This window comes from Miniopterus natalensis, chromosome 13 (assembly GCF_054644295.1).
Source record: "Miniopterus natalensis isolate mMinNat1 chromosome 13, mMinNat1.hap1, whole genome shotgun sequence".
Lineage (NCBI taxonomy): Eukaryota > Metazoa > Chordata > Mammalia > Chiroptera > Miniopteridae > Miniopterus > Miniopterus natalensis.
Window position 1 is genome coordinate 23,463,684 of NC_142093.1, and position 21,664 is coordinate 23,485,347.

Below are 21,664 nucleotides of genomic sequence, written 5' to 3' on the forward strand. Positions count from 1 at the left end.
AACAGGGCGGGCCCCCTTCTCCCCTCAAAGGCAGGAAAGGTTAGCGCTCTGGGAAAATGGGCCCCAGTGGGAGTTTCTAACCCGCGGTGCGGCCCTTCTGGCTCATGGGTCCTTATGAACGCTTCTTACCTTAAATGGCCATGACATATAATCTCCTTCCTAATTCTGTTCTTTTACTTGGTATCACAAGACCGTAACTTTTTAGACAGTCAGGTGAGATTAAGGAAGGAGAAGGTGGAATAAAGCTTTTAAAACCTTTGATTACCTCAGAAAACATATTTGCTTACTTTACCAGGAAGCTGGTGTTTTCTTTTGTTTTGTTTTCTACTGATGCCAAGAGGGGATTAATGAGTAGCCGCTGGGTTTGCCAGCTTTCTTTTGATTTCAGTTTATGTAATGAGGCAGTTCCCAGAATGACTTGAGGTTCTCACTCGGCATCAAAACATGCTTCTCAGACGTGTGAGGTGTGGAGGTCAGCAACAGCCCAGGCTCACTGAATGGAGGGAGGGGAAGGGAAAACAGTACCTGGCTTTAAACACTCCCGGCTATGTAGAAAGGGCCGATTAGGCTTCAGGCCGTGCGCACTGAGCTGTGTTGAGTAGAAAGCAGGTTAAAGCTAAAGTTTAAAATGGGCTCCGGTTAGCCCTGGCTGGTGGGCTCAGCTGGTTGGAGCTTCATGTCCTACACCCAAATGTCATGGGTTCAGTTCCCGGTCAGGGCACATACCCGGTGCAGGTTTATCCCCGATCCGGGCGCTTGCGGGAGGCAACCAGTCGATGCTTCACCCTCACATGGATGTCTCTCTCTCTCTCTCCTTCTCCCTTCCTCTCTCTAAAATCAATTTTTAAAAAAATCTTTTTAATGGGCTCAAGTTACAATAACTCAAACTGAGGTTAACAAGAGAAATAACACGGGGAAACCAGCCCCGGTTACTGTCGAATTTCCAGCGTCCACGGCGAGTGTTGTCACTCACGCATCCCACCGAGACTTAAGGGGAGCCCGCGGCCAGGCTGCTGGGGCTTTCGGGGCTGCAGCAACCCACACCCGCAGGGCAGAGGCCGCTCGCCCGGTGCCCGCGGGGAGAGTGTCGGAGGAGCGGGTTTCCGTCAAGCGCCACCCTGGGGGCCGAGTTCAGAGCCAGAGGCAGGAGGAAGGAGATGCGTTCCCCAAGGACCTGCGTCGCGGGGAGGTGAAGACGTCTGTCCGCCAGCAAAAGCGCGTTCAAAGCGGCGGCCGAGCGCGGGCGCCCGCACAGGAGACCCAGGAGGGCGCGGCGGCCCGTGGCGCGGCCTCCGGAGCCCGGCAGGAGCTGGCGGCCGCTGACTCGGCTCTAGCTCCCGGGCAGTGCGAACCTGCAGGGGCAAATGTCAGAACGCCCTTTGCTTCCTTCTCCTGCGGCTCCCGAACCTTGTTTATTCTTCTACCCACACAGTGCTTGTTTTTAAAGGAAATTATAGCACTTTTTCTTTGGGGTTAGGCTAATCCCCTTAAGAAAAAAAAGGAAAGAAGAAAAGAATTACCCACAGTTCCTGCCTTCATTAAGTATTAGGGACTATTGGGGGAGAAATACGTAAACCAATTAAACAAATAAAACCACCACTGCGCCGAATGCTACAGTGGAGAGCCTCGCACCTCTTAGAGGGATTGGACCTTGTCAGAGAAGCCAGGGACAGCTTCTGGAAGAAAGATGGCTCTACTTAAGTCTGGAGGATGAGAAGGGGTTAAACCAGTTGAAGGGAGAGGGGAAAACGTTCTAAGCAGAGGGAACAGCATGAGCAAAGGCCCTGTGGCAAGAGGGAGTTTGCTGCTGGGAGAAGGGAATAAGAGACAGCTGGAAGCGAGATGACTCAGGAGGAGGTAGGACCAGGCCATACGGGCTATATGGCATATTAAGGAGCTTTCTGTTCATCCCAACAGGAAGCCTTTAAAAGAATTAATCAGTAGAATGAGGGGAGGAAGGGGGAAGGTTACGATCAGAATTTCATTTCAGCAGGGTTCTCTGCCTTTAGTGTGACCAGCATTTGGTTGGGGGACTGGAGCCAATGTAGGGAGCATTAATAAAAGGCACTTGTAAGAATCTAGGCAGGAGATCATTGCTTGGGCCAGAATGGTGCCCATGGTGATAGCAAAGATGGGCAGAAGTAGACAAATGTAACAGGTACAGAACAGTAAGTGCAAAGGTACAACAGGTGAATGCAGCAGGGCTTGGCGCTGGACGTAAGGGATACGGAGAGGGTGGTATTAAAAATGACTTTCCGGTTTCTGACTTGTACAGCTGGCTGAGTGGCAAAGCCCTACCCGGAGACAGGCGCCCTGGATGAGAACCAGTTTGCTGGGGAGAGATTAAAGTCAGTTGTGAACATGTAGGTTTGAGTGCCTTGGAGGCACCTAGAGGGAGCTTCGGAAATGCAGTCGGATAAGCGGGGTGCAGCTCGGAGGAGGCGTCTAGGGTAGAGGCAGACATTCGTGAGTTCTCTGAGCCAAGGTGCATGGGGCACTGTGGTGTGGATGGCACCACTCAGCGAGAACAGAGTGAGCGGAGGAGAGGGCCTAGGACCCGGCCATGTGGGATTCCAACACCTAACGCCTGGGGAGAGGGGACGTCTACAGAAGAGGAAGCAGAAAAACCCCGGCCAGAAACACAAGGAGAAAAACCAGCCTGAAAGCCAAGGGAAGCAAGTGTTTGTTGGAAGAGACACTGATCAGGGGACAATGCTGCCGAAAGGACGGGGAACACGAAGACCTGATCATGATAATGATAACAGCTATAGTACTGTCAGAAACAACGGGGATAGACCATCTTTATGGAGCACCAATTATGAGCCAGGCATTTTATTTATTTATTTTATTTTTAATTAATTTTTTATGGTGAATGTTGTGATTTTTTGATTTTTTTTAAAAATATATCTTTATTGATTTCAGAGAGAGGAAGGGAGAGGGAGAGAGAGAGAGAAACATCAATGATGAGAGTCATTGATCAGCTGCCTCCTGCACACCCCGACTGGGCATGGAGCCCACAACCCGGGCGTGTGCCCTGACCGGGAATCGAACCCCAATCTCCTGGATCCTAGGTCAATGCTTAACCACTGAGCCATGCCCGGCCGAGCCAGCCAGGCATTTTAAGATATAATTTAATCCTCATAAGAAGTCTGGAAGGCAGGTCCTATTATCATCCTCATTTTTACAGATGAGAAAACCCAACACAGAGCGATGAAGTCATTTACCTGAGGTCACTCAGCCAGTAAGTGATGAAATTGGGGTGGGAACTCTTTCTCACTCACAGCCCGTTTTATTAAATGCTGTGTGTCCACTGTTGGAAGAAAAAATGCGAGTAGGGAGGGCAGGTTTTTCCTCTTTTAAGATTTGGATTCTCTCAAACACAGCCAAGGAAATACTTCATAGTGGCGAAAGCCCAAGCCCAAGCTGGTGACCTGGAATGGTGTTGCAGTGACTGTTTCTGACCGTGTAGTTCAGCTGCACTAGGGGAGTGTGGGATACACAACACAGCTGTGCTTGCCATGTGAAAGGCTTTCCAAAAGTGCTCTGAGGCAGTGGTTCTCAAAATTGAGGTCCCAGGACCCACAGCATCAACATTGCCTGGGAACTAGGCAATGCAGATTCTCAGGCTCCGTCCCCAATCTCCTGAATCAGAAGTAGAACCAGAAATCCATGTTCTAACAAACCTCTGTGTGAATCTGATGCACAAGTTTAAGAATCCTTGTTCTTGGGGATCCTTGGAAAGAAAAGAAATTTGAATAACGTATAATCCATGTATCTCACAGATGCAAAAACCCCTTGGCAGAAACCAGATGGAAGAGTCAGTGGTTCTCAGCCCTGGCTGCCTGTTGGAATCACGTGGGGTGCTTTGAAAACTCCTGATGCCTGAGTCCTCCCCACAGAAATTCATTGGGTGGGGTTGTCCTGAGCATTTGGTTTTTGAAATGAGGATTTGAATGGAGAATAGATAATTGAATGAATGGTCAGCAAGGCAGCCTCTGAACCTCTGAGTACAAAGTTGTACCCTGGGGAGAAAGTGAGGCAGGTCCTGAGGGGAAGGGCAGGGTGAATGGAAGAGAGGCTAGGCCTTGGGCCCTCTGTGAATACATTAAGCCTAAAAATTCTGGAGATTGTGGAGCCAGAGAAGGTAGTCTGAATTTGTAACAATTCTTAACAATGGACTTACTTTCAGAGATGCCAATAATAAAGTAGATGTGCTATCAATTTCATGAATAAAGAAGTATCATTGTGATTTTTACTCAGTCTTAATGGAAGTGATCTTCATGAATTTTGATTGAAAACAATATGCTGACATTCTCCTGGGAGCTTCATTTAAGACTCTGTCTACTTGTTAAGAAGGCATTCTGCTCCTCTGGCCTCTCAAACATCACCATTGCCCGTTTGTTTCACAAACCTTCCGCTGCTCGTTTAGGGGTCCCTAAGCATTCCCATATACGGGCATTTGTTCGTGTCCCTCCCCACCTCCTCCTTCTCTCCAGGTCTCACCCCATCTAAAATCATTCGTGGCTCCCCGGTTCAGAGGGCTCTCCCTTCTCCCAGCCCTTTCAGCACCCAGTTTTTTTAAGGCACTCTGCTCCCATTTTGTTATCATTCTGCCTTTTTCCCATCTCCACCCTGGATAGTAAGGCCCCCAACAACGGTGATGGCTTAAAATTATTCCGCCTGCCTAGCATAGCACCCTACCCCCTACAGGCTCAGAAAACAGTAGCCAAGAAGCTGCGTAATATTGAATTGCAGCCCATCTTCTTCCCCCATTATCACGGATTGGGGATAAGAAGCCCCCGACCCCCATGAACTGTGACTGTGTTTTGGCTGCTCTGAAGGCTGAAGCGGGAATCCCAGAAGGAGATTCGTCCAAAGTGAAAAGTGGCCTTCACGGGAAGGGGCGCTCATGGTCTCCTTACTCTGCTGCTTTGTATTAGTTTCCGAGGCCTGCCCTAACAAATTACCACAAGCTTCGTGGCTTAAAACAATAGAAAACTATTTGCTCACATTTCTGGAGACCTGAGTCTGAAACCAGTGTCACAGGGTCAAAGCAAGGTGTCAGCTAGGCCATGCTCCCTCCAAGGGCTCTAGGAGAGAGTTTTCTTGTCTCTGGCTTCTGGCGGCGGCTGTCCTCTGGCTTATGGCCGTATCACCCCAGCCTGTGATTGCATTTAAGGTCCACGCTGGTGATCCAGGATAATTTCCTCTCTCAAGATCTTTAATGTGTCATCTGCAAAGTGCTTTTTTTTTGCTGTGAAAGGGAATATTCATTCACATGTTTAGGGGTGAAGATATGGACATCTTTTGGAGAGGCCATTATTCAACCCACCACACATGTAAAGGTAACTGGCCAAGTAGCTCAATTAGTTATAGCGCCGTCCCAATGCATCAAGGTTGTGGGTTCGATCCCTGGTGAGGGGACATATAAGAAGCAACCAATGAATGCCAAAATAAGTGGAGCAACAAATCAATGTTTCTCTCTGTCTCTCTAAAAACCAATCAATAAAAAACTTTTTAAAAGAAAGGTAACTGGAACCTCCAGGCCTGTCCAAGATCATACTTCAAGGTTGTGACAGAAATCAGACAGAAACCCAGGTCTCCTTTATGTCAACTTTGGGCTTCTTCCACTAGACCAAGCGGATGCCCATAAAAGTAATACAGGGAAGGGGATTTAAAAATGACACCTCAGACCCTAATTCGTGCGCTTTATCCACTCATCTTCTCTCTGGATCGTGTGGCTTGTGTGTGCTTCCAGGATTCATCCACCTCGCCCCCACTCCCCCTCGAGTCCCGGCTCTGTTACCTTGGGCTCCCAGCGCGTGGGCCTGTGTGGGCAGGTGCAGGGAACTAGCTACATGACATCTCCTCTCCTTTCAGGACCGCCTCTTTTTCGTCATGGAGTATGTGAATGGTGGAGACCTCATGTTCCAGATTCAGCGCTCCCGAAAATTCGACGAGCCCCGTTCCCGGTTCTACGCTGCAGAGGTCACGTCCGCCCTCATGTTCCTCCACCAACACGGAGTCATCTACAGGTAGCTCTTCTTTCCTCCTCTCTTTCCTGAAAGTGAAAAAAAATAAAGAACCCTCCAGACTAGCTCCTGCCCCACTGGCCTCTTAGTCACCTGCTTTAGATGAGTCGTTTTAATTTGCTTACAGGGGCCTTTGGGGAGGGGGCAGGCTGTTTATCACTGTGAATGTTAATATTTGAATAGCCCCAGGAGACCCACTGCTTGTGCCAGTTTTGATGGAAGGCCCAAGAACGATTTTAAAGGCCTGGAGCCCAACGACCTTGGGGTGACCTTCATTTCTTTCTCTCCCCACCCTCTTCCTTCAACCTCGGGGCATTCTCTACTTTTTCCTCCTGTGCCATGAACTTCCTCCCCTTCCCAGCCCCTCCGCTTCCTGAGTTTGTTTGGCTTACTGTCTCCAGCAGATAGAATCGGGGAAGGAGGAGCTGCTCGGGGGTCTCGGGTTTATGATCCCGGCGAGAAGGGGAAGGCAGCTAGACAATGTCCAACAGGAAGCCACTCTGTGGATCATCTAGTCCTTTATTATTGTCCCGTTTCAAGAAAACATGAGACAGGCGCGCACACGCGTGCACAGACACACAGACACGTTTCCAGGACGGCAGCAGCACTGTTGACGCAGGCTCTCCGTGAGGCCAGGAGCTCTGGGAGGAGTAAATATTTATAATTAGCAACAAGAACACTAAAGTTCCTTAAGGTTTTCTCAGTGACTGTCAACTTCTTGGTTTTTGCTTTCTCTCTTTTTTTTTTAATTGGGTAGAAAAGGAGCTGGCTTGGTTCACCCAGAGCTTAGGCCCTCACGGGAGCCTTGGGGTCAGTGGATCTCCCGCTTCTGGGAGCAGTGCCCTGGCTGAGTGCTCTTAAAGGGCTTCTGACCAGCTGCTGCCCCAGGCTTCGCTTCCTGCTGGCACCTCTCAGCTTCCTAAGATCAGTCTCTGCTCAGAAAGAGTCCGTGGTCCTCTATGGGCCGCATAATAAAGCCCACTCTTGCCAGCCTGCCATTCATGGCCCTCCACGTCGTGAGTTCATCATTTGTTTCCTGTTGATGCGTGACAGGTTACCACCGTCTGAGCGGCTTAAAACAACACCTATGTATTATCCCACAGTTTCCATGGGTCGGGAGTCCAGGCACAGTGTACCTGGGCCCTGCTCAGGATCTCTCTGCTGGGATCGACATGTCAGCCAGACTTCATTCTTGTATGAAGTTTGGGGTCCTCTTCCCAGCTCACGTGGTCATGGGCAGAATTCATTTCCTTGCAGCTATAGAATTCTTGTGGCTGCTTCTTCAAGGATAGCAGGAGAGAGTCCTTCTTGCTTTCAGTCTCTCAGTAAGGCCTGGACCCTCCTTTGAAAGAATCATGTGATTAGATCAGGCTTACTCAGGATAATCTTGTCATTTAACTCAGCCAAATGATTAGGAACCTTAATTATATCTGCAGAATCCCTTTGCCTTTGCCCTATGTTGTGTGGGGAACCTTTTCTCTGCCAAGGGCCATTTGGATATTTATAACATCATTCACAGGCCATACAAAATTATCAACTTAAAAATTAGCTATGAAAAAAGCTATATTTATTGACTTTCAAGTCCCGCCTGCAGTTGCCTTGGCAGGGCCAGACCAACTCCTAGTCATCTCTAGAACCCTAAACAAGATCTTTCTCTCAAATGTCTTGACCTTCAAGGCCTCCTTCCTTCTTCCCTGGCCGGTTTGCAATAGTTTACAGACTTGACTCACAGCTTCTTGGTTTTCTGCCTTTCTATCTATCCATCTCCCCTCTGGTGTTGCCCAGTAGTCTTTCAAAGCACAGGCTGATTGTTCCATGTTCCCTTCTTCGCATCCTACAACCCTTATAAGATGAAGCACCGTCCCCTTCACTGGCTTTGGGCTCCCTCCCATCCTGGCCCTGGCTGCTGTGCACAGCTCTGTGGTTTGAGCACACGCGTGAGGAGCACAGGCATTGAGTGGGAGGCGGGGCCCTCTCTGCTCTGTGGCTGGCTTCTGCCTGAGAAAAGGGTGCTTTTTCTACCCAGAGGAGATGCCTTTTTGTGTTTCTAACAAAGACACAATATGTGCTAACAGGGCCCTGGTGGCCTTCAACTGTCCTTTTACCATTGCCCCTAACCATGCACACCAACCATCTAAGTGCTCCAGATTATGTCCCATTCTCCCCCAAATACCATTCTCTTTCATTTTTCTGAGCCCTTGTGTCCCCACTGTCCCTGCATTTCCCTTGCTTCTAATCTGTGTCTTGATCAGTGAATAGTTCCAGTTCACATTCATGCTTTGGCTTCCTCAGAGTTCCTCTACATGGTTTAAAAAATATGTAGATTCCATAATATGGGGGGGGGGAATAAATAAGGATATAGGCGAGAAAGAGTTGACGATTGCTGATACTGGGTGATAGATACATGTGCAATCAGTGTTCTACTTTTGTATATGTTCAATTTGCCATAATAATACTAATAATCTTTAAAAAAGAATAGTGATTCCAGGGTAATGTTCCGAGACCTTTTGACTCTGTAGGTCTGGTACGGGGTTCAGGACACTGTATTTTTTTAAAGCGTCCCTCAGATGATTTGGGGACCACAGGTCTAGAAAATTGCCATCCTGCCTTCAGGACTATGTCAAGTGCCTGCTCTGTGGAGCCTCCAGAGCCCGCTGTGGGGACCATACCTTCCTGAGTGATGCAGCCCCTCTCTGCACCAGGCATCTTGCAGGCGCCCTTTGCTGACCTTGTGTTTTCACCTGAGATGCTCATTCTGTGATTGAGGACTCCACACTTGGGTGCTCACCTAGTTGGCCCAGGGCAGTACCCTGCTTGTAGTAGGTGTTCACTAAATACTTGTTCTTCTAGTCTGTGACTCCAGAGCTTTCCAGTCATGGTTTGCTACGTCATGGGTACGTATTTCGTGAAAGCCTGTGTTGGAAGCATTCCTGACACACAGCACACAGTTTTTTCCCTTGACCCTCAAAGGCCCCTATTTCTTCATATCTCTCCTTTTATGGATTAATGAGGACTCTGTGACCCCTGTTTCCCATGGTGCTTTGCTCTAAGCTGTCAGCAGAAAGCTCTTTGGAGCAGTTAGCCTGCAGCTGGCTGGAGAGGCAGTGAGCGTGTGTGCTATGGCCATTGTGAAGCCAGGCAGAGACCATAGCCTGCGTGATACAGGGCTTTATTTGGAAGATGGGCAAAGCCAGTTATTGGGGGAGAACCTCATTGCCGAAGTTGAGATTGAATTTTCCAGCCTTCCTGCTGGAATTGACACACAAACCAATTAGCGACTCATTGGCCAGCGTTCAGGAACCAAGGGAAGAAGACACTTCTCTGGCTGGTGGCTCACACTTGCAGGAGAGGCCTGGCCAACGCGCATGGCCCCTTTCCCCTGGTCCCTCTCTGTGTCAGGTTCCCCACAGTGGGCAGCAACAGAGCACAGTCCCCGTGTCCCCCCCAGGATTCCTGGGACTCCTCTGTGGAGGGAGGCATTAGCTCACTGTGTGTCTACTCTTCTGAACTATGGCTTTTTCCTCTTATGATTTTATTTATTTATTTATTTATTATAATTATTTCTTTTAATCTTCACCCAAGGATATTTCCCCCATTGCTTTTCAGAGAGAGAGAAAGAGAGCAGCATCGATGTGAGAGAAACACATTGATTGGTTGCCTCCCGCATGCACCCCCACCCGGGCTGGGGATCAAGCCTGCAACAGGCACGTGCCCTTGGTCGGAATTGAACCCGGGACCCTTCAGTCTGGGGGCAGGCGCTCTAACCGCTGAACCAAACCAGATAGGGCTGAACTATGGCTTTTTAAAATTTCTTGCCCCCCTGCGCACCCCGTGAGAGGTGGAGGGCGGCCTTCCTTCCGAAGTCGATTCAGGGGCTCCCCGCCTCCAGCACACCCCGAGCTTGCGCCTTCTTCTCTGGCTGCTCAGTGGCAGTGGCTGCCTCCCCGAGAGTGCTCCTGGGTCCGTGCGACATGGCTAAGGGAAACTGTGTGGCCTGCCTGGGACAGAGGGCAGCCGGGGCCCTGGGGGAGAGCGAGGCTTGGCAGACAGGACTGTATCCTCAGTCTTTCGGACCCGAAGCCGGAGCGCCGCAGCAGGGGCTGAAGAGCACGGCCTCTGCCTCCCTGGCAAGTGTCCTAACGTTTTATGCCTCAGTGTCTTCATCTGTAAAGTGGGAATAACTGTTGTCCGCATCTCCTGCGGTTGTAGGGATTTAGTGAGGAATAGTGCCTGCCATGCTAAGTCCTCAGTAAAGGTTAGCTAGTGTTATTATATCCTGAATTGATTTGTATTAAGATGTATTGAAAGAACATTGGAGATGTTTTATCCAGCCCAGGCTTCAAAAGGGAATCCTGGACTCACAGAAAAAAAATGAATTCCTTCCTTTCTTCTTATAAAATTAAACTCCTTTTTTTCAACTATAAGAGTAGTAGTCATAGGGAAAATAAAAATTTAAGCAGCAAAGAAAGGTATAAGGTCAGCTTTCCCTTAACCAACCTCATAGCTCCCCAGGATGCAACAGAAAATTCCAGAATCTTGTTGAGCGAGTTGCTGACCCTCCTTGTAGCCGGCTCCCACGCGGTGAGTTCACGTGACGCCTGCCCCGTCTCCTCCGTACAGGAGTTGAGAGTGCTGGCTGGCAGTGCTGCCGGAGAGGTGGAGGTGAAGGAGAGGAGAGCATGTGGGAAATGACAAGGTACTTTATTTACGTAAAGGATTATTAATGATTAACATTTGTCACTTGGAGCACTAAAAGTTGGTCTTTATCCAGCAGAGGAGGAAGTTATAAATTATAAAGCTCTCCTGCCCCTTAAATTCTCCGAGACTTTCAACCTTTCATGAGCCGCCGTCACCACTCTCCGAGTCCGCCCGCCCCGCCAGCCTGCGGCGCCGGTGCCACCGCGGGGTGGGCGGCCGAGAGACGGGGGGACAGGGCGCCTCTGCCTCGGCCCGGTCTAGATCGCGCCGTCCTCAAGAGGTGCTTAGAAAGGCTTTCCTTGTTCATGATGATGTTTATAAAAAGTCAAATAAGAATGAAGAGCAGGGGATGACGATATAATCACACCTCAGAGCACCTAATAAGCCTTAGTCTTAAATGCCCTCTCCAGGTCTGGGGGCAAAGCCCAAGAGGAAGGGCCTGGAAGGGGCTTCCCTCCACAAAGCTGGAGACACACTGAGGTTTCTAGCCGCGCTCTCCAAGCCGGGAAAATGCGTAAGAAGCTGTGATGTAAACTGTGGCCTTGCCTTCCTGTTAGTCAAAGGGAAAAGCGTGTGGCTGCCCTGAGCCCTGGAACCACCTCCTGCCACTGGCACAGTGAGCGTTTCCTCTCTAGTTAAATCCTGAGTTAATAAGTGGGAGGTCTAATATTTAGAGTCTCGTATTCTTTCAATATATTTTCAATTAATCTAATGCTGATACAAGACAGGGGAGGAAGAGGAATTGGGGTGATGCCTTTTTCCTTCCTAGTCTCCCTAGGACCTGGCCCTTAGAAAATCACTTAGGGCTCCTGGGGATCTGTTTCCCCACAAAGCGTTGTTCTCAGCTGTTGACGTTCTCCCACCCATAGAAAATGATATTTTATTTTTATTTTTATTTTTATTTTTTAAAATACACTAACTTTATTTCCATCTTCTTATAGTCCCCTGTATCACACCTAGTAAGAATCCTTACCTCCTGCTATCTTCACCAGAAGTAGAAAATGATGTTTTAATATAAAACTCCTAAGGATCTAAGGGCTGAGTGGGTGATGGTAGGAGCTACCGTGGCAGGAGTCTCGAGTGTAAATGTTAGATCAGTGCGGGCCTCAGAGGTGATCTAATCCAACTCCACTTTATAGATGGAATTTGGAAACCAAAACTGGGCAGGGACTCGCCCGCGTTTACACAGTGAGGTGTTATAAACCTCAGATGTTATTTTAATCAAAGATGTACATATAGATAAAGTCGAACTGTTGTACCAGGTGTTTAAAGAAATAAAAAGCCGTTTTCTACTCTCCCTCCTCCATCCCCCACCCCTCCAATTCCCCCTTTTACAGAGATAACCACTTTCAGTTCTTCCAGCTGACACTTTGGGTATGGACCTGTGTATTTCTAAATTACATGCATTTATGGTTCCTTTTTAAAAACTTTAAAAAGACATTATCTAGTGACTTTCCACTGTGAAAGTGAGAGTTCAGTTCTCTTCTCCACCCTTCCTCCCCTCCCATCCTCTCAATAGAGTTTACTGTAATTTTGGTTAAATGAATATACGTAGTGTACATTATTATGACTGTGAAATATTACTTGGAACTAAGCCATGTGGTAAACTCTAATTACTTTCTCTTTTCTATACGATTTCTTTGTTCTTCCTACAGATAGGAATTACCTATTGGTTTTCTTTGTGGTTATTATTACTTCAACTCAAACCCCCTATAGATTATCCACATCTCCCTCAGGATGTTTAGGCACCATAGGTATTCTACCAATTTTATATTCCTGGATAAATTTCTCCCAGAGCCTTCTAAACTCCATTGTGAACGGTTGTCCTCAGTGCCTGCTGCACAGCTGTCGCCCTGGGATCTCCCTGTACCATTGTCCTAGCGTTTCCTTTGCCCCTCTCTTACGTGGGAGCTCCTGTCTTTTTTATTCCACGTCTCCTCTTTCTTGGTATACTCCCTCCATGTGGTGAAGTACCTCCAGCAGTTTTCTGACAAAGAATATGGGAAGTAAATCTTTGAGACCTTCCTTTTATATCTAAAATCATCTTTATCTTACTCTCAAACTTGATAAAAAGTTTGGGTGGATATAGAGTTCTAGATTGAAACTGTTACTCCTCAAAATTTAATTTTTCTATTGCCTTCTAACTCCCAGTGTTGCCATTAAGAAGTCTAAAAATATTTTGATTCGTGATCCTTTGTAAGGATCTATTACTTTTTCCTGGAAGCTTGTTCATTACTTAAGGATGTGGTGTAGGCCTATTTTCATCCATTGCACTGGGCCCTGGATAAACCTTTTCAATTTAGAAAGTCATGTCCTTTAGTTCTGGAAAATGTTTATTTCTTTAATGATTCCTTCTCCTCTGTTTTCTCTTTCTGAAACTGTCGTTCAGATATTGGATTAGTCAGCTTGGCGTTCATAGTAGACTAACCTGGCTGACTGCTTAGTCGGGGAACCTTGAGTAGCAGTATTTGGGGATCTTTTCTCTGAGAGCGCTCAGATTACCCTGGGCAGACACTTCCAGCGTCCTGCCGGAACAGACAGGGTTTGGCAGCCAAAGCCGGGAACCAAATGAGGGAAGAGGGTTGGGGGGCCCAGCTCCCAGAATACATGTGTTCATTTAATTTGCTTGTTTACAGTTTTTTCCCCTGGTGCCTGTCCTCTCTCCTTGTTCCACCCTCAGCCTAGAGACCCTCTGCTGCTTTTCTCTAGAGAATAAACCCCCGGGGGCCGGGAAGGGGGTGTGCAAAGTAAAGAAGAATATCTAGTTTATAATTGCTTTTCAACCGAATGTCTTTATTTTGTCTCTCTCCACATCACCCTTACTTCCAGAGATAACTGTTACTGCAAATTCCTGAGCTTTGATGGGGCAGAAGGTGGGCGATTCTGCAGCATTGTTTTGATTTTCTTGACTTTCCCCATTGCTGGTTTAGGATTCAGCTCTTTGGGGGCGCCTACTAAGTCATTTAGCACTCATCCTTTTGCTTTCCAGCTTCCAGATTTGTGCTGCGTTGTTTCTTCTCTTGTTTTCCTCATCTTTATGTGTTTAAGCCTTTGTGTATAATTTTTGGAGGCAGAGACAAATAGTTGTGGGCATTTAAACTACCCTTTATTCTGAAGTCAATAATAGTAATAATAGCAAAAATAACAACCACCACCGCAGCAGTAGTAGCAACAGCAACAATAGCAAGACACTTACTTAGCCTTTGTTACAAGCCAGGCACAACTCTGGGCCCTTCGTGATTCATTGAATCATCGCAACAAGCCTGTATGGTGGATTCTGCTATTTTCCATGGCATTTATGCTCTCTCCAAAAAAGGAGATCCTGCCCAATCCCACCCCATTGCTGCCACTGTCAGGTCACCCTGTCCCGTTGCTGCCAGCTGCGGTTTTGCGTGGGAAGCAAAGTTATATGCTGGAGACAGAGCTGAGTTTGGAGTCAGGGAACTGGGGTGGAATCCTGGGCCTGCCTCATCTTTGTTGTGTGTTTTTGGGCAGGATACTTAAACTGTTTGAAATGTCGTTTCCTCATTGTACCATGGGAATTAAAACACGAATCTCCCTGGGCTGTTTTGAGAATTACATGAGAAAACATTTGTAGAAGTGCCAAGCACAGTCCCTGGTACCCAGGAGGCTCCATGAGTACTGATTGGGTGAGTGGGAAGCACAGGGTTATGAAGTCAGCGGTGGTTATGGCTGAATTTATATATTGAAGTCCTAATTCCCAGTACCTTAGAATCTAACTGTTGGGAGATAGGGCCTTTAAAGAGGTAAAAAGTAAAGTAAGGTCATATGGGTGGGCCCTAATTTAAGATGACTAATGTCCTTATCAGAAGAGATTAGCAACAGAAATGTACACAAGGGAAACCTTGTAAAGACTCTGGGGGAAGACCCACCTACAAACCAAAGACAGAAGCCTCAGAAGAAACCAGTCCTGCCAGCACCATGATCTGGAACTTCTAGCCTCCTAAATTGTGAGAAAATAAATTTTTATTGTTGAAGTCATCCAATCTGTGGTACTTTGTTATGGCAGCAAACTAATACAGAGGACCCAGTTTCAAAGCAGAGCATTGCCACTTACTAATGGCGTAGCCCTGGGCAAATGACTTAATCTCTCCGAGCTACAGTTTCCTCATCTATCAAGTGGAGCTGCTAATAGATATTAAATAAAATAAGATGGCCATGCCTGCAGCTTGGGCATACGTGGAAAGATTTAGATAAGCTAATGGGCATAGAAGGTCCCCGGGAAGTTGTTTGGGGCCCAGCAAGGCCTGGGGAAAGCGTGGCGATGCTCTTATGGTGAACATGCGAGGTTACGTCCCCAAGCAGGTTAAGGGCCAGGCAAGGTTCCAGAGAAGGGAACCTCTCCCTGGCAGCATTCCAATGCCAGGAGCACTTGGGGACCCTGGGACAGGATAAGTAAGTACTGATCCATGCACTTGGCAGTCACCAACGGGCGGGGACAGCTGACAGGTATGCTTGTGTTGGAGAGCTGCGAAGTCTGACTTGGTGCCTCAGCCTCCCTTTGGGCTCCCTTTGCATCTGTCCGTCTTCAGGAGCACCCACCCCACCACCTGGCCCCTACACGACCTGTTTCAGCTGTACAATAGTGTCTTTTGGTAATGAGAGTCATCCTCGCTCTCTGCCATGTTGTGTAATTGAAGGGCTTGTCCTTCTGCTAAAAGAATGCTAAATATTATCATGGGGTTTTCAGGAGTAATCACTTTTTTGTGGGTCCAGGTTTACTTAAACACTAGATCTTTACCCCAAACTGTTTTTGTGGCGTCACCTGCCAGTGATGGTGTGGGGTGAAGTCACTGTGACATGGTAAAGGGGAGGGGAGAGGGGAGAGCGGAGACTGAAGCGGTTGGGATAAAAGATAAGTTAGCACGCCTCTGAGGAAGCCAGGTCATTGCTGAGCGGATCAGAAGCAGAATTCTGACTCCCTCCCACATCGCAGGTTAAGAGCGAACAGGAAGTTAGGAACCAGAGGGAAATTCCTGATTAAATTCCTTGGAGTGTTTCAGCTGGTAGTGTGTGTTCAAAGGAAAAATTATCAGGGATCCTCCTTCTGTGTCCCCTCATGATACCTCCCATAGACCTGAGAACCCAGTACGGTGGGTAAGGACTCCCGGGCTCAAACTCTCCACTGCTCACTAGAAATATGATCTTAGGCAAGCAACTTACTTCTCTAAACCTCAGTTTCTTCATCTGTACAATGGGGATATTACCTCCCTCAAAGAGATGGTGTGAAAATCAAATACGCGTTAATACGTGTAAAGTCACGACAATTGTGTCTGGAGCAGAAGAAGCACTCGCCAGGTGTCCGTGGCCGTGATTCCGTCTCCTTGTCCTGTTTCACAGGTGGCTGAGTGGACAGCTGCTGAGATTCGCTTTGTCCATCTTGAAGATTTCACCCTGAATGTATCCTGCCAATTGGCAAACTGATGAAACACTTTAGCAGGTTAAAGTCTTCCAAACACCAGCTAGTTTGAGGAGTTGGAACCTATCTTATGAAGGAAATTCAATATCTGTATATTAGCCTTTATTTTATGAGTGTGCAGCCCTCTATAGAAAGTAGAAATCTTGGGACATGTTTTAGTGCAGTGTATCCAACAGTAGAGCCTGAATTCTCCTAGACTTAGTCATTTTGATGTTGTTTCTTTAATGCTTTTGGCTAATGATTGAGCTACTGAAAATGGGAATTGTTTTAGCAAACAATGGGTGGCTTTGGCACATGTAAGCAGTGTCTGTGTGACTGTCTGAGCTGGTCCCGCAGTCTCTCTGGGCCCTGGCTGAGTCCAAGATGACTTACGGTGGGGTACCCCTGCATATGGAGGCCATAGGGGCCACAATTAAATGGTTTTGCTTCTCTCCTCGGTCATGTGGTAACAGGCTGGTCATTCCTGCAGATTAATTGTCATAAAATAAGGAGTTGGGGCTCTTTCTTGCAATGACTCCGTGTTGTCTCAGGATAATGTCCAGACTCATCAAGCCCATCCCCAAGCTTGACCCTCTCACTGGTTTCATCTCTGGGATTTACACACAAGTTTCTTTCCACCCCCAAGTCCCTCTTCCCCAGTGCTTCTCCTGCCCAGCTCTTCCTTAAATCTCTTCTGGAGCCTAACAGGGTCCTCATCAACACAGCCACACACAGGGTGCATTTATTACCTAGATCCTCAACACCAAATCACAGCATGACCCCTTTCTGCCTCGAAATGCCATACCTTTCCCTGGAATACCATACCTCCTTTTTTACTTTTAATTTTTTCTAACCCTTTCCAACTTTTAATATTCAGCTTCAGCTCATTTTCCCTGTCAAGCAAAGTTAGTGTCTTCTTCCTCCTGTTAGCATTGCATCGGCTACGTTATATTAGAGCATTTATCACACTGTAGTGTAACAGTTTCTTGGTTGGAAGTTCTTACAGAGCTTTCTCAGATTATACTAAACTTGTGGCTTTACCCAATAGCTCTTGATTTCTTGGCCAACCCACTCAAATGTACCCAGAAAATACCTATGGGGAGGTGGAGGAATTTTCTAAGCATATTTGGTCACAGGACATGTTTTCAAATGCACTTCTTGTTGGACCAACACTGCCTTGGGCCTCCTTTCTGTGTGCCCTGCCCCATTTCACGGGCCTTTTTATTCTATACAGTGTCTCATTGATGAAGCACTGCTATGGAAACAACCCGGGGCCAGAACTCTAATAAACCTCTGCCTCCGCTGGGTGACCATAGGCAAATTCCTTCTCCTCTCTGGACTTACATGACAGCTGGATTGGATGATCTGACTCTCTGACCCCAAGATTGTTGTTCTGGGGATGACTTGAACAGAATCTGAAAATGAACCTCTTAATGACCTCTCCAAATGACCCCAGTGGGGCTCTGGAGGGAAATGAATCCAAGGAGCAAAAATGCCCAGTGCCCACTGGGAGGGTTTAGAAGTCCTGGCCTGTGATTCCCACTATTCCTTGGAATGTGAGATTTCATCGGCAGATGCCCATGCTCTGCTTCTCTAAGTGTCAGATCACTGTAGGGGGGTTCCCCTTCTATAATGTATCCACAGCCCTCCCTTTTAATCAAGAAAATAGTTTTCAAGGCTCTGATGCTGCCAAGTTGAGTGTTAATCTCTGTGGTGAGCAGAGCTCCCCCAAAGGGCCAAAACCCACCACATAGGCTGAATCATGTTTCAGTCATGTTTCAATCATATTTCAATCATATTTCAATATACCACATTTCGTTTACTCATTCATTAGTTGTTGGACATTTGGGTTGTGCACCTGCTGCTACAAATATCAGTGTATAAGTTTTTGAGTGGGCATATATTTTCGTTTATCTTGGTTATATACCTAGGGGTGGAATTGCTGGGTCAAATGGTAACTATGTTTAACTTATTGAGAAACTGCCAAACTGTTTTCCAAAGTGGCCACACCATTTTACATTCCCACCAGCAACATGTGAAGATTTTACTTTCTCCATGTCCTTACCGATACTCGATATTATCTGTCTTTTTTATTTTATATCCAAATGGATATGATATATATCCCATTGTAGTTTTGAGCTTTTTCAGGTTTTGCCCCTATTTTGACGCTCTGTTGCAAGGTGCACACTAACTGTTTAGGATTTTTAGGTCTTCTCGAAGAATCGACCCCTTGATTATTGTGATTTGCCTCTTTATTCCTTATCATTTTCCTTGTTGTGACATCTGCTTTGTCCGAAAGTAATATACATAATCCGGCTTCCTTTCCATTAGTGCTAGTATGGTATTTCTTTCTCTGCCCCTTTACTTTTAATCTATCTGAATTTTTATATTTAAAGTAGGTGTCTTGCAGACAGCATATAGTTGGGTCTTGTTTGTTGTTGTCTAAATTCACTCTGACCATCTCTGTCTTTACCTGGTATGTTTACCATTCACACGTAAAGTGATTTTTGATGTAGTTGGGCTACTATGTACCATCTTCACTACTCTTTCTGTTCATTACATTGGTCCTTTGTTTCCTTTTCCCTCCCTCTTTTTCTGTTGCTTTTTTACTAAAAAGAAAAATTGCTAATTTTAATTGTCAGATGCATCTTAACTTCAAAATTGTTAAAATGGGAGGGGGGCGTGTATTCTAGAATCTCTGAAACATGGTCATAGCACCCCTCGCACAGGGAGGTTGTGGGCCTTAAGTAGGACCGTGCATCCAAGCACTCAGCACAGTGTTTGGTAACCATGACCAGAATTACAGTGTTAGTCCTGTCCAGGTACTTTATGGACCTCACACTAATTAGACGCCCCGATGCCATCGCTGCATCACAGCTGAGGATAATTATTCTATATACACAGGAATATAGTTCTGCACTGGGGTTTTTTGTTGTGGTTTTTTTTTTGGTGTGTGGTTATTTACTGCAAGTATGTTCTCTCGGCCTGTTTGCTCTGTAGTCCCCAGTTAAATTCAGAACTCAGAGGTCAGGCAGCCCTGTGTTTGAGTCCAGACTTGTCACTTACAGATATATAACTAACCTTGGAGAAGTTTCCTCACCTCTCTGAGGCTCAGTTTCCATACCTGCAGAATGTCTGTAGCAATACCTTCATCACAGAATGGCACCAGGACCTAGCAGGAACCCAAATCATGTATGTTATTATTGCTATCAGCTGTTATCATATCTCTTCTTCCAAGTAAGATGCTTCCTGTGTAGCTCAGTCTCCATTTTTGAGCTGAAAACTCTAGGCAGGAGTACTTTGGAGCTGATGAAGGCAGAGGGTGTGTAGAAGAACTTAAACAGTAGCAGGGGAAATGCCTTAAACTATAGGGGTAGACTTGTCCAGGTAGAGTTGGAAGTGGGGGGGGGGGGGTAGGGCTGCTTCCCACGATGCCTCGGGTGGCAACGCATTTATCTCAGTCCAGGCTGTCATGGTGCTTGTGCTTTGTCTTTGCAGTTTTGTCCTCAAGAATATTCTAGATAACTGCTTGTTATTCATGTTCTTTTAGTTCCTTATTTATTTTTCTCTTACGTTTTGTTTCCTGGACCTGCAGTTTGGTTTAATGGAAATGAATCACTGGCTCTCTCTTCACTCTCCAGACACATTTTTAATGTCTGAACAACTACCAGGCTGGGCCTTTGGATCTGGCTGAGCGGGGGGAATTACATTCACAGAAAAATCCTATGGTACGTGGCTGGCTGTCTCACAGAGGGGGCAAGGACATCGAACAGCATGGAACTAAACATGTGCAGGGCTGGCTGCCCTTAGAGGAAATTTCTATGTGTCTTAGTTTTCTATGGTCGGGGCTGTGATCATGATTTTTCTGAGTCCGAGTTCAGCCTTCCCAGAGGCTGGACATCAGCTGGCCAATGTGGCTGAAAATAATATTGCCCTTATAGAGTCCAAGGCTTCTAGAAGAATCTGAAACTCTTTTTCTCAAGAGAGCCCCTTTGCCTGTGCTTTATGATTCAGTGAGAGTTCTGTGATATAGTGACATGAGTTTAAAAATTATGGTGAATTAGAGTAATTGTCTGGATGACTGAAGCCAAGAAAAGCGCAGAATTTGGAAAAATAGGGTTTGAGGCCTTAATAATATATATTTAGGGATACCCTTTCCCAAGATTATATTCTCTAGAAGATCCCAGGAAACCCTGTCTTATTGGCCTGGGCTGCGATTGGCGCCCTCCACATGAGTCACGTGCCTGGAGAATTTCTCTATCTAATGTTCCTCCTTGACCACAGTGCAGTTCAAGCCCCAGTCTTAGGCACTGGAAGGATATACTTGCAGAAAGTGTCAGGGAAATATTGTTTCACAAGTTATCAACTATGCAAAAAAGAACAAAGCTTCCAAGCTTAGCCTGTCACCTTGAACTCTCATTGCCTGACGTTGTGAGCTTCCACAGACAGGGCCTATTCCCAAACACTGCTTCCCACCCTTTCCAGGTTCCTGTGAGTTAGTAGTAGTGATGGTTATTGGTGAGAGTCTGAAAACCTAACATGTTTTGCACAAAGAAATGCGTATTTCATTAACCCAAATCCTCAGTGAAAAATGTCCATCCAGTCTGTCTTATCCAGAGATTTAAGCCACTGAATACATAGCTGGAAAAATGAGCTGAGGGTGTAAAGAACCCAGAAGCTCCTCCTCCCTGCAGATTCCACAGCATTCTCCAGTGGGGACCTTTATTGTCTAAGGGTGTGTTTGTGTGCATACAACACGGTGTCTGGCCATTGATGAGAGACATAACTTTGCATGCATAAGGCCAGACTTTGGAGCTATCTAAATTTGTATCAGCCCTTGCTTCAAAGCTACCAAGTTCTTTTTGTATGTTTGTCTGAATTATAAATCAGTGTTTTCAATGGAGGCAAGATTCAGAACTATAATTAGGACCTGCTTGGAATCAGACACAGGCTTCTTTCCCCCTCTGTAATTAGCACGCATTACAGAAGGTACCCTGGGGAACGCAGCTCAGAGAGAGTTTTCCCATCATTTGCCGCCTTTTCCTTTCTCTTTGTATATGACTCTTCATCTTTGTGTGTGTGTGTGTGTGTGTGTTTTCAATATAAGACAAACTAAATTCCTTACTCTTAGGAAGTAAAGGCCTAAAGTTACAGAGGGAAAGATCTTGCTATAGTGTTACAAGGGCAAGAAGATTGGGGTGAGATTTCCCCAAAAGGTGAATAAGCATTTGCCCAGTGGCTTATGGGATTTCAGAATGTAGGTAGGGATGTAGTGCTTGCTCCATCTCGAGATGTTTCACTTTTGTTAGTCTTGTCTCCCCAACTAAATTGTTAACCCTTGGTTAGGGACCGTAACCTCTCCTCCTCTCAGGTCCTCCAAGGTGCCCAGCAGATGACTGTGTACTAGGCAAGCCTGCTTCCGGGAGAATGGGACATGGGCACATTTCCACAGACAGAGAATGTCAAATGGGCGTTGCCTTTTAGAACTTCTCAGAGAGCAGTGTGCACATGTGGG

General features: G+C 46.6%; 1 protein-coding gene across 2 annotated transcripts in view; it reads left to right on the top strand.

Annotated features, from left to right (window-relative positions):
* Nucleotides 1-21,664, top strand: part of PRKCE (protein kinase C epsilon) — a 412,732-nt gene that overhangs the window by 339,441 nt on the left and 51,627 nt on the right. For both annotated transcript variants that reach the window (XM_087823528.1, XM_087823529.1), the window contains one exon: nucleotides 5,881-6,035. In XM_087823528.1, coding sequence (XP_087679654.1) covers nucleotides 5,881-6,035 — 155 coding nt within the window. The remainder of the gene's footprint in view (nucleotides 1-5,880; nucleotides 6,036-21,664) is intronic.